The sequence below is a fragment of the Diceros bicornis genome, chromosome 36 (assembly GCF_020826845.1).
Source record: "Diceros bicornis minor isolate mBicDic1 chromosome 36, mDicBic1.mat.cur, whole genome shotgun sequence".
In the NCBI taxonomy this organism is placed as follows: Eukaryota; Metazoa; Chordata; class Mammalia; order Perissodactyla; family Rhinocerotidae; genus Diceros; species Diceros bicornis.
In genome coordinates, this window is record NC_080775.1 from 32,621,114 (window position 1) to 32,634,274 (window position 13,161).

At 46.5% G+C, this 13,161-nt stretch overlaps 1 protein-coding gene across 17 annotated transcripts in view; it reads right to left on the reverse strand.

The window, feature by feature from the left end:
• PARD3 (par-3 family cell polarity regulator) overlaps nt 1-12,845 on the reverse strand; it is a 624,264-nt gene extending 611,419 nt beyond the window's left edge. For 7 of the 17 annotated variants that reach the window (XM_058532760.1, XM_058532755.1, XM_058532752.1 and 4 more), the window contains exon 1: nt 12,352-12,844. In XM_058532760.1, the coding sequence (XP_058388743.1) occupies nt 12,352-12,471 (120 nt within the window). In that variant the 5' untranslated portion in view covers nt 12,472-12,844. Of the gene's footprint in view, nt 1-12,351 lie in introns of all 17 variants that reach the window. The other 10 variants (XM_058532758.1, XM_058532762.1, XM_058532761.1 and 7 more) reach the window with 6 other exon arrangements.
• Nucleotides 12,846-13,161: the final 316 nt, after the last annotated feature.

Below are 13,161 nucleotides of genomic sequence, written 5' to 3' on the forward strand. Positions count from 1 at the left end.
GACTGAGAAAACGTGAGAGGTATCCTGGTTAAAGGTATTTTCCCAACAACCCCCCAACCTGACAGGCAGATAAATAATGGCCCTGATACAGCACGTCTTGTGTAAGAGCTTTCCATCAGCAATCCTGACCAAAAAGCTCAATGGCGCCAAAAGCAAAGACTGAGCTGAAAATCCCACTCCCTTGAATCTGTAAAGGAAGTAGCTTCCCTCCTCACAGGTGGGAAGACAACTCAGGACCCAAACTCGTATGCTTCAGACTCAAATCCCACCCCATCCACCTATCAAAACAGACTAAGATGCGTCTAAAATGCCCCCAGATAAGAAAGTAGAACTTAAATGTTCTCACTAAAAAAACAAGGTAACTATGTGGGGTGATGGATCTGTTAATTACCTTGATAGGAGGAAGTTCTTCACAATGTATACGTATAACAAATCATCACATTGTACACTTTAAATATCTTACCATTTTACTTGTCCATTATACCGCAATAAAGCTAGAGGGAAGAAGAAAAAAAAAAAAAACTCCCCCAGAGTTATTTCTCCACACTTTAGTAAAATGCTGGGGTATTCTGGAAAGTTTTTGAAAGCACCACTCATCACTTTCATTAGCAAAGCACAAAAACACAGGAAGTTGTGAAGGGAAGAGATATATATAAATTCCAGTCTCCCGTGCTGCTATATCTCTTTCTCATGTCCTGTATGAAACAAAAGCTTTGGGTTTCAAATGCACTCATGGGAAACCATGTTTACAAATACTGCAGGAGATCAAAGTCAACGCATGAACATTGCACAAGCAGATAAGCAACTTCCCTAAACACATATGGAGAGAGGGAGGCGGCACTATTGTCATTAATAAGATGTCTAAGGTCCTCAAAGAGAGGAAAATAGCTTTCAATATTGTGGTGTGGAAAAGATAGGAGGATGTGATCCCCTTGAATATGAAGCCAGTGTGTTGTCGATAACTCAGCAAGTCTGATGGAATAACACTGCCATGCCCAGAAACTGAGCAGGCCTTCAAGGCACCACTCCCTACTTAGTAGGATCAATAGGTCAACTCTTGGGTGAAGTCTTCAGGTGACTGGCATGGGGTGCCTTCACCTGAACTCAGGTATTAAAACTTGCATCCATCTGTCAACCCTTACAACTACCTACCTAAGCAAAAGATGTCCTGTGTTCATTTATTGCAGATTTAGCTGCCCAAAATCACTATCTTAGGATCCAAAGAAGAGTAAAGAAGTGTTATGGGCACGTGAATTATAGAGAGGCCTATATAGAGGCCTATATAATAAAGGATTAGAGAGGTCACAAAAATGTCAACTTTCTCATTTTATTTTGTAACTCAGATTATCCCTTTGAGCTCCAGGGTATTCTCAGAACTACTACAAGTTACTAAATGCTAACAGTCTTTAAAATATCTGTGCATTTCATAAATATCAATAGTATTTACAGTTTCTAGTTTTATTCTTTCCAAGATTTTTTTAATGGAAAATGTGTAACCAATGTCTTTTTGAAAATTGTAAATACAGCAAAGAAATTTTACATAATTTCCTTTGATCTAGCAGTATGGCAGCTGCAATTATTTTAGAAAGTAACAAGGACTAATAGTGTAAAAAAAAAAGCCACACAGCTAAGATAGTTGGACAAACACAATTCTCCTTGATTTGTAAAAGAATCAGCTTTAACTACTAGGTGATCAGAACATTCTTTTTCCTCTATTTCCAAAAGATTTCTTAGTAAATACTAATACTGGAATTTCTACAGTACTTTTAGAAGGAAAAAGTGACCCTTTAATAAATCATCTTGAAAAATGACACTTGGTATCATAAATAAAAATCAAGTTGACTTCATGAACTAGCCATTAAAATTGTGTCTAATCTATGTTTAAAACGTGAAGAGAAAGAAAAAGATCTAATATTGACTGAGTCTATTATATGACAGGGGCATTATCTACAATTAAATCACTAATCTTCATTACTGCCAACTAAAGATAGCATTCCCAAATTATAGATGGGAAAACTGAGGCTCACAGAGCTTGTGGGACTTGCAAAGTTCAAAACTACTGGAGGCCAAAAACCAAAAACTGGAAAAGCTCTTAACATTACGGACATCTTTGGAGCATCTAAATCAATGTCACCGGGATTTTATTTCTTAAATTGCTGAAGAATGTTCCCATGATTTTTTAAGGGAGAACAGTTTCACTATACATTCAATTTCCCACATCGAGTGCAGTTCTAATGAGGATGAGAGGAAACAATTTAGAAGAATTTATTCAAGTGAGCCTTAATCACTGGCAACCATCCTCAGCAAAAACGAACAGTACAGCTAACATCCACTCCGTTTTACTTCCTGCAACGCTTTACATTCTCTCTTCGAACCAGAACAAGCCCAGGAGTTGGTATTAGAAGCCAAGGATGCTGGGCTTGCGGAGGTTACCCTTCTTGCTCTCAGACACACCAATGATGGAATCTGCTCTTCTGAACCCTGGTCCAGAGTGTGTCACTCCACTCTGCCTGCCTCCCAGGAGAAAAAACATCCACCCCCAACTTTCCACCTTCAACTAACTGTGTTTTTGCAAACATCTGTGTTTTTGCAAAGTGGGTCATAAAATACGAATGATAAAACTGACCCCACTACAGAAAGTTCATGTTTTATTAGCTTTTCAGATTTCCTTGAAAAAAATATTCCTCATAGTATGTGCCTTCATAATTTAAAATACACTCATTTCATATTCTTCAGACAGTACAAATGCTGAAATACCACCATCTTCCAGATGTAGTTGTTTAAATGGTTATCAAGCCAAAGGATGCACTTCACTTACAGATCCTCTTGATTTGTCTGAAAGGTTTTTTCCAGATCTCTAACAAAGTGGTAAAGGTACCAAACCCTAAATTCAACTTGAATGGATTCAGTGATTAGTCACATCCTGTGCGGTGGTACATCAGGAACCAATATCCTGTGCACTTTACCTCCCTCTTCTGCAGGTGCTGCAGGCTCTAACCAGAGGAATCTCAGTTTAGAGTACAGCCCTGCTGGGCAGGAACCTGGCTAACTATTATTCATAGAGGACTTTGCACATGGGTTTCAGAATTACAAATTACACATCTTAAATGCCTTTGTGGGATAAGAAAGTGTATTCCCTGGAAAACTGCTTACTTTTTTTGTGTGTGTGTGAGGAAGATCAGCCCTGAGCTAACATCCATGCCAATCCTCCTCTTTTTGCTGAGGAAGACCGGCCCTGAGCTGACATCTGTTGCCAATCCTCCTCCTTTTTTCCCCTTTTTCTCCCCAAAGCCCCAGTAGATAGTTGTACGTCATAGTTGCACATCCTTCTAGTTGCTGTATGTGGGACGCTGCCTCAGCATGGCCGGACAAGGGGTGCGTCGGTGTGCACCCGGGATCCGAACCCAGGCCGCCAGTAGCGGAGCGCGCGCACTTAACCGCTAAGCCACGGGGCCGGCCCCAAAAGTTCTGCATTTAATATTGGATTTGGAAAAGAAAATTAAAACACAGACATGAAAAAATTTTAGTTTTTATTGTATACTTAAATAGAACAAAGAACCCATTCTCATATCAACCACCTACCCAAAAATGGCACTCTCCTCTTCGTGTTTGTAATCTGTTAATACAACATGTTTTCAGCATCTAGCAATTTTAGCTTTCTGAGATATATAGCGAGTTGTTTTCTGAAGTGTTAGAGAAGGAAACATTGTTATTGTAGAATATCTCAAAGAGGCCTTTTCAGAAATATAAACTCTGTAATACAGATTAGTTTTCTAATCTAAAGGGATATGATACAAATAACAAGAAAAAACCAGACACCAGAAAAAATAGATCTGAGTTCCCAAAATTAAGTCTTACCATGTTTGAATATTAAAGAAATCAAAAGTGGAAGAAATAATATTGACCTGTCATCTCTAAAACCTCTTACATTTTATACCACCATAAATGAAGAGATGTGTATGTACATGTATACACATATTATACATTTAGTATCATGCAGTATCATAGATTTAATTATACTTCACAAAGGAAATAGTGTTACTAAGTCACTTCAGAGCATGTAATTTATCTGAAAAGATACTTATCTTGAGACAGTAAGGAATTCTGAAGGACGCTCCAAGCAAAATATACCCGGACTTCTAACAGTGTGTGTTTGAGCTGGGGGGCAAGCCCCATCATTTCAAAGTAAGGGAAGCAAAATATTCTCACAGGGAGTGTGGGTGGAGTAAGGGATTCTGAACTCTGTCTGCTCCTCTGAAAAGCCACTGCACATCACTCCTGCCGCATGGTCCCATGAGCACCATAACCAACCACGCAGACTGGGAGTGTCTGTAGCTTAGGGGACAGGTGCTCAGCCTGGAACGTCTGAATACGGAAGGAGACAATGGGGAAACTGAGGCTCAGAGAGCTTGTGAGACTGGTCAAAGCTCAAAAATACTGAAGACTAAAAGCTGGAAAGGCTCTTCCATTACAGAAATCTTTGGGGCATCTTAATCAACCTTCATTCAGCAAAGGCAGCTGGTGAGCTGGGCAGGAAGGAGTCGCTGGCTGAGGGAGAACAGGTGAACAGCTGGTGAAGCCTTTAAGGGGGGACGGGATAACAAGGAGAGACCAGGGGACTTGGAGGCTCAGCGGTCAAGAGCTCGCCAGAGAGCAACAGGCTCGAGTGGGCAGGCCCAAGAAAGCGGGGTTTACAAGTTGTATGGAAAACTCCTAAAAATAGCCAGTTTTGAGGTTTTTGAGCATCTCTGACACAGAAATGCATGTTTTATGGAACTCTCAGAACTACAAAATACCTAAAAATGGAGCTTTGTTCATTGTGGCTTATGTAGTCTATTTTTTTTAGCATCTTTATTGAGATATAATCATACACCATAAAATTCGCCCAGTTAAAGTATACAATTCAATAATTTTTAGTATATTCAGAGTCATACAACCATCACCACTATCTAAATTTAGAACATTTTCATCACCCTAAAAAGAAACCCCATAGCCCTTAACAGTCACTCTCCATTCCTCCCACCCTCAGCCCTAGGCAGCCACCACTCTACTCTCTGTACCTATCGATTTGCCTATTCTGGTCATTTCATATATATGGAATCATTCAATATGTGGGCTTTTGTGACTGGCTTCCTCCACAATGCATAACGTTTTCAAAGTTCACCCAGGTTGTAGTATGTACTGATAGTTCATCCCTTCTTATGGCTGAATAACAGTCTAATGTATGGATATACCACATTTTGTCCAGTTGATGGACATTTGGGTTGTTTCCATTTTGGGGGTATTGAATGATGGTGCTATGAACACTCATGTACATGTTTTTTGTGTAGACCTGTGTTTTCATTTCTCTTGTTTATATATTTTATAGTCTATTTTTAAGAAAAAAATTAAATAATTGACATTTCAAGTCATTTGGATATGGAGCTTGAAATTTTATTTCTAAGTTCCAATATCAATTGATGGAGGAAAAAAGAATATGCAAAAGTAATATTTAATGGCATCAACCACCTAAAGGTGGCAATCCAGACAAAAGAAGACACAGAGCTGTGAAGGAAAGTCAGTTTTACATAATCCTTCCAATTGGAAAAATTTTAAATTGGATAAAACAATGACTAAAAGACAAAAATAATTACCTTTCTACTATGTTCACAGAACTCTGCATTTCTTTTCATAAAGATTTGTCTATTTTCCATGTAAAACAGAAACCAAAAATAGGTAAAATTGTATAAATTTTCCCCTGCTCTACTGCCCTTGACCATGGTCTCAGCTAGGACTGTTACGTGAGGGGCTGTGCAGGAGGAAAGCACACCGTGTGGGCCTCACCTGCCACCTGCCCTGTGAAAAATGACCTGTAGAAGGCATCTTCCTGAACCAGTTTTACATATTTCTTTCCATCCGTGAAAACATGCAGAGGGCTCTGATCATCCATCTCGTGTTTGTCATCACCAACCTGCATCCAGCTCTGCAGGGAGCTAAGACCTCCCAAGACAGAGGGAGGACCTGTCTGCAGGTTAGTGGCGCAAGCGGGACTTCAAGTGTTACCTCCATGACCAGTTCATCCACGTTCACTATGAACCAAGAAGCGCTTCACATCAGTCAGACTCTCTCTCTGCGAATCTCAGAGCCTAAACATTTCTGTTTACTCCTGGCACTTTCCCAAGGATCCCAAATGACAGAGTTAGAGGCGCCAGACCAAGCATAGGTGTGTTTCGGGCCAAATTCCCACAATGCCCTGGCCACCTGCCTGGAACTAGGCCCAGTGCATACCCCAGGACTATCCTCTGCTTGGTCTGAAAAACAGACTGAACTCCTGAAAACAGCTGACACAAAAGAATAACTTCCAGGGACTCCAGATCACACTAAATCTTAGTTTCAATTACAATCTCTTTGTGCCAAGATGCCAAACACAGACACCTTGAAGTCCTCAAAACAAGCAAGTGTTGGTTATAATCTTCTAAGTAAAAGTGTACTTTTTGTGTAAGAATGCATGTGACGTATTTATTCTCAACTTTGAATTTTCTCAACCTCGAAGACTACGTGTGGCAGATATTGGCTACACAAGTAAGACTGCGGGCGGGCCACGACCTCCAACCATTTCCCCTGGAGGGAGAAGGAGCACAGTCTGTTCCGCAGACAAACACACTGAAGCACCCACAGTAAAGCACAGCCACCCAGGTCAGTACAGGAGCGGCAGGAAGTCCCCAGGAGCAGCATGACGTGGGGGAACCTCAACAGCCACGGGATGCAGGGCCAGCCTCCCAGGGATGGCTGGTCTGGGCTGAGGCTCCACAGATGAGCAGACATGGAGGAGCAGGCATTCCAAGCAGAAGAAACAGAAACTGCCACAGCAAAGACAGCTAAGCGCGCACGCAAGTCCAAGTGGGTGGAGTACGGGGTGGGAGAGTCTGGGGAGGGAGCAGCTGGAGGCAGGAGGGGTCCTGCAAGGGACAGGCTGGGCTGAGGCAGCCGCCTCTGGAGAAAGCGGGTGCAGAGGCACTGCGGCAGGAGAGGACAATGAGATTTGTATTTTAGAAAGATCAGCCTTTCAAACACATTTTGTCCCTTTTTCATTTTTAAGAGGGAAAATAGAAAATGTTAATGAAATAAAATTTATTTCATTTCACTATTTTTATGCTTGCCTCTATTGTCAAACTCTGCAACAATAACTATTTTCCTGAAAGTTTCAATAAACTTTTAAATGTGTAACATGCAGCTACAGATTTATTCACAGAAAAATCTCACACACTCACAAGATTTCTCATAAAAGCCATGATTTATATGATTTTAGTAATCAACAGTCCTCTCCCCCATAAAACAAAAGTACATTTTCAAAAGTTAATGTCCATAAACTCAAGTTATTTTTTTTTTAAATAACAAGTTGCTATTAAATAACTCGCAGGTTTCCATGCTGGAGGGATAGAAGCAGTGGCCCAAAAACCAGAGGCCCAGATAATCAACCCAGAAAAAAGCCAATATTGGCAGCTCTTACATTCCCTGCCTCACACACGAACGCATGCAGTTTGCTCTTCTCATTGTGGTGCCGCTTAGGCCAATATTAACATTTTTACCTCTTCTTTAACTAAATTACACACTGCCTTCTTCAGCTACGAGGAAAAACCCAGACAGGAATAGGAGAGTCGGGAAAGCTTCTCTGCGAGTGAAACTGTTTGGTGAATAAAATCTATTAGTGATTCCATTCCAGCACTGAGCAGCTCACAGTCATCATCCCATCCAGTCCTCACATTAACGCTGCAAGGGAGTCACCCATTCCAGAGACGGGGAAAATGAGGCTCTGTAGGGTTGGTCTGCCGAAAGGTAAATGGTAAAAAACAAAAAACCTAGGTCTCCAAAGCTCCAATCCAAAGCCACTGGGAAAAGCAGTGAGGTAAGAGGTTCCAGCAACTTCCCTCCCTCACTTTCTCCTTCAGTCCGTTCTTCCTCTTTCCATTACTCAGCAGTGAGCAGCAGTTCTTTAGGTGGAAGGCGGATCCATCCAAACAGCTGCTCCAGACATCTTCCCAGAGGATCACTTGTCCGTACTGCCACCCTGCCCAAATTCCCCAGTCCTGCCGGTACCATCAAACTGGCTGAAGTCCCTGTGTCCTGCCCTGGCATCTACAGTCCTCCTCAGCTTGATCCTGCCCCACCATCTTACGTGAATGCTCCACAAGAGCCAAACTAGTCCTGGATACCCAAGTTCACAGTTTCCCTTCCGACGACGCCCTCCTCCCACGTCTCAGGAGCGCAGCAGACGCTGCCCAGATTCGCGCGCCTGGACCCCACTGCACACCTACAGAACCGGAACGCCTCGGCCCGGCAGCAGCTTTCTGAGGTCACTCCACTACCCAGTTAGGGAGCACTGCCCTAAATCAAGGCCAGCCTTCCCACTCACTAAGCCCAATACAAACCCTTGTGACTAAATGGGATCGCCCACCCCCTCCCCCGCCCCATGCCATAATAACCACTCACATCTCTAAAATCCAGGAGCAATTACTGTCTCTACCACCACCCTGTTGCCAATTAATGCTACCACCTACTGTTATAGTTTTATATATTCGTCCTGTCTCCTAGGTTATATTCTTCTTGAGTGCAAGAATTTCGTCTTAGGGTCTGGCCCCATAGCTTAGCGGTTAAGTACGCGCGCTCCGCTGCTGGCGGCCGCGGATCCCGGGCGCGCACCGACGCACCGCTTCTCCGGCCACGCTGAGGCCGCGGCCCACATACAGCAACTAGAAGGATGTGCAGCTACGACATACAACTATCTACTGGGGCTATGGGGGAAAAATAAATAAAATTAAAAAAAAAAAAGAATTTCATCTTATATTTCTCCACAGACCATGATATTTTGTACACAGCAGCCCTTCAAAAAATCATTTTTTTAAAACAAGCATGGAGATTTTCTTATCTTTCTTCTAACCAGAGTTTGGATGCACAGCAGGAAAAACAGGAAGCCTCAGGGCCAGCTTTGATTCACTCAAAATTAAGGAGTGGCCAGCAAAAAAAAAAAAAACAAGAAAACCTCAGAAAGCAAGGGCACCACACTAAAAAGTCATTGCAGTTAGCGCTCTGCACCCTGCGTCCATCAGGAATCACGGGTGAGTCAGGCCGCAGGCAAGAGCAGATGAGACAGGTACAAGCAGTTGGTGTTCCGATTCTAAGCACTCAGGAAAAGTCCAGGCAACATGGTTATCCATGTCCAGCAAAGCACCCTCCTCAGAGAAGGTCTGGATGAGGATGGGCGCATGGGGACCAAGAGCCACATTTTCACTCATCACTGATGCTAAACAGGAAAACATTTTTTCACTAGAGGAAAAAAAATACTATGACTAAGTGGAAGCCTTTAAATATCTGCTTATTGAGGACATTTCTGGTATTAAGTCACACCACTCCACTGTCCAGAAAAATTGATTTGTTTAACCTGAAAGCAGCTCAAATATCACGTCAAAAAATCAGCCCCACCACACCACAAAATGCTTACTGCAGAGAAAGCCTTAGTGACTGGGATTTTTCTTTCTTTTTTCCTTTCTTTCTTTATTTTTTGGCTTAGTTGCTTTTTATACAAAGCCATAAACATGATCTTCCCACATTTTTCCCCACCAGATGGGAGCTTGTCATGCCACATGTCACGTAGCAACCTAAACACCACTCCACAGCTACCCAGCTACCCAATTTTTCATACAAAATTTATCTTGTTCTATTAAACAATAAGGGGTTAAGAAAGATATAAGAGAATAAAAGGTAAAACAAGTGTTAATATATGTTTGCTTCATAATCATTTTAAATAGAGAGAAATGGAGAGAAAGACTAAAGTTTAATCTTAACCGTTACCTAACAATTTAAGAGGAAAAAATACAAATGGACCTAGAAGATACTCAGGCTCTTGCATCATTTGAGAGTCAATAGTCTTGTGATCCAATGATTGGACTTTGTATACTACAACACCTGTCTTAAAATTCACCCACTGAACTGTGAGCTGAACTTAAAAAGCATTTAATTAATTTGGGAACCCCATGAATCATCTCTGACTTCTCCCTCTCATTTATATCCACCTCCAATGCTACCATCACCCTCTGAGAATCACCATTCCTTCCTTCCTTCTCCCTGGTAATCTCATACTTACCCTTCAAAACTCAGCTCCTATGCCCCTTCTCTTTGAGGTGCCTTCTCAGACTCGCTTAAGAAAACTGTACTCCCTTTACTGTGCTCCCAGGTCACTATGAAACAACCACCACTAACATTTAAAAAACAAGGTCCAGATCTATCACTGAAGACTCTCAACTCCATCTACCCCACATCCCAGAAGCATCCTCTTCTCACTGCACCACAACACGCCAGTCCACACCTCCAGCCTCCTTCACTGGAGGACCATGAAACCTTCTGTCCTAGACTCTCACAGCCCAATTTCCACAAAGCAGCCAGTGGGTCCCGCAGATGCCCAGCACCCAAAACAAAGCTTTGGACATAGTAAATGCTTAAGAATTTCTGTAGAATGAATGAATGACTCAATCAATCAAACAACCACATTTGTGTCTCCCAAACAGGCTATCTAACCAATGCCCATTGTGTGCCTAATGACATATGACTAATTTTAAGCGGATAAAACTAGTAAAATGAAAGAAAATGTCCATCACCTCTCCCTATTCAGTAACCTAGGCACACTGCAGAGTATATATTATGGTATTTCTCTTTCCTTTCACAACTTATTTTGTTGGTTTCCAGAGTACATGTGCAACCTGATTACTAATTATACTTAGATCATAAACATAAGATTACACTTAGATCATAAACTGTCATTCATAAACAATCCTTTAAAATGCTAAGGGGTTTAGAGGGGTTTTTCCTCCCCTTGTCAGTGTTGCAAGATAAACAGGTGCCCAATTTCCACACATTTTATTTGCTTTTCAATACGAGTTCAACCAACTGTAAGGAACATTTTAGAGCTGTTAAAGTCAACATCTTCCATCATTTTGTCAGGTCCCTTAACGTCCCCATCATTATCTTTAAAAGGCCAAATTTATGCTATTTTTTCTAATATATACTAAAAAGAAAACAGGGTAAAAAAGTTTTTCTTCTTAATTTCAGAGAGAATTGGAGGACGCCACTTGAGCACCATGTACAAACGCAGTTAGGCTGACAAAGCCCGGGTCCCCCTCACCCACTGCCCCAAAGCCCACAGGGCCAGGTCACTCCACTCTCGGGAACAAACAGGAAATTTAACAAGTTAATGTGCTTTCCACCAAACATTACTCTACGGCAAAGGAAATATCCTCAAGGTGCTTGAGAGAAACTTCGGAGGCGTGGGCTGTTGTCAAACACAGACACAGCCGAGAAAACAATTTAACAAAATGCCTTTTCACTTCTGACACATTGTAGAGGAATGCAGTTAAGTGGATACAATGTTATCACTCCACGGAGAAAAAGAGAAATCGACTCAACTCCGAGATCAGGCCCTGGCTCGGCGGCCTCGACACCATATGGAACTAGTCCCAGATAGGTAAACGCCAAGGTCCCTGCAGGACAACTTTTAATGCAGCGAGTGAATGCAGGACTGTGCTTTGTAAAGCAGCTCTGCACCGGAGCCTCCTAATCACCGCGATTCTGCGCGCAACCGAGGCTCGCGAGCCAGGGGAAGTGGGGTCCCCCTCGGAGCCGCCTTCCCGACCGCAGGCCGCTGACTGTCGCCCACCAGCACCCCCACGCTGCGCAGGGCCGCCCCCGCCCGCGGCCGGCAGGCAAGAAAGGGCTCCCGCTTCGCCTCTCTCCCCGCCCGGACGCAGGGAGACCAAGGAGCAGAAACGCAGCCGCTCTCCATCGTGTGTGCAATAATTAAACTCTTCTCCACCAAAAAAGTTCCCTCTCCCAGCCTTGGCCCGCGGGGCCTGGGAGCGGGGCGAGGCCTGGGGCTGGATTTCAACTGCCGGCAGCGGGCAGCCCGGGGAGAGGCGTCCGGCCAGGCTGCGCCCGCGCCCGGCGCGCGGGGCTCGGCTCTGCTCCCCGGGCGGCTCCGGGGGCGCCTGTGGCCGGCGCCGGCCCCCGCGTCCCCGGCCCCGAGGGAGAGGCGGCGGCGATCGGCCCGGAGGGCGCCGCGGGGGCCGGCGCCGTCACCGGGGGCTGCGCCCGCGCTCGCCCGCCGGCCCGGCCCGCGCGGAGAACTTTACCGCCCGCAGCCCGGGGCGGGGGCCGCCCGCGAGGCCGGCCGGGCCGCCGCACTTTCCCTTTCCCCGCCTCCCCTCCGGCTCCCTCCTCCCCGTTCCAGGAAGCGCCATATTGATCCCGGCGCCTTCCCTCCTCTCCTCCTCCCCCTCCACCCCCCTCTCTCCCGCCCCCACCCCCGCGCCCCCGGCCCCTCACCTTGGCGATGGCCTTCCGGTAGCGGGTCACCGCCTGCTGGATGAGGCTGAAAACTTTCATGTGGCCGTCCCCGCACGGCACGACCACCCGGGTCCGGCCGAAGCACACCGTCACTTTCATGCCGCCGCCGCCGCGGGCCGGCCCGCGCCCCTCGCTGAGCGCGGCCGGAGCGGCCCCGGGCCGGGGCGCGGGGCGCTGGACGCTGGGCGCGGCGGGGCCGCTGCACGGGCGCGCGGGTGGCTAGGGGCGCGGGCAGGCGGCGGCGCCGGGGGACGGCTCGGCTCGCATGCCCGGCCCGGCCGCCCTCGCCTCGCCCGGGGCTCGCCTCGCCTCTCCCCGCCGCGGCGCCCGCAGCCTCCGGCCACCTGTTCGGCGTCTCGGCGCGCTCGGCGGCGGCGGCCCGGGGCTGTGTGGCGCTCGCGCTCGCTCGGGGCCGCTGGGGGAGGGGACGGCGGCGAGGGGAGGGAGGAGGAGGAGCAGGCCGGGCACACAACACCGCGCACATGCGGCAGGGGGAGGCGCGGCCCGCTCCCCGCGCGGGGCGGAGCGCACGGCGGCGCACCCCGGCCCCGCCGCCTCCCTCCCCGGGGCGCGGACCCCTCGCCGCACGGCCCGCCTCCGCGGGCAGCCTGCTGCCTGGGCCGGCCCTGCCGCGGGCGCCGCCCCTCGCCCCGCCGCCCCCCGAGCCTCGGCACCGCGTCCCCCTCCAGCCCCCCTCACGCGCCCCCGCGCGCTGCAGGGCTGCGCTCGCCCCTCCTCGGGGACGCCCGCTCCATGCCCCCAGAGCTCTCTCCGGAGCCCCCCCTCTTT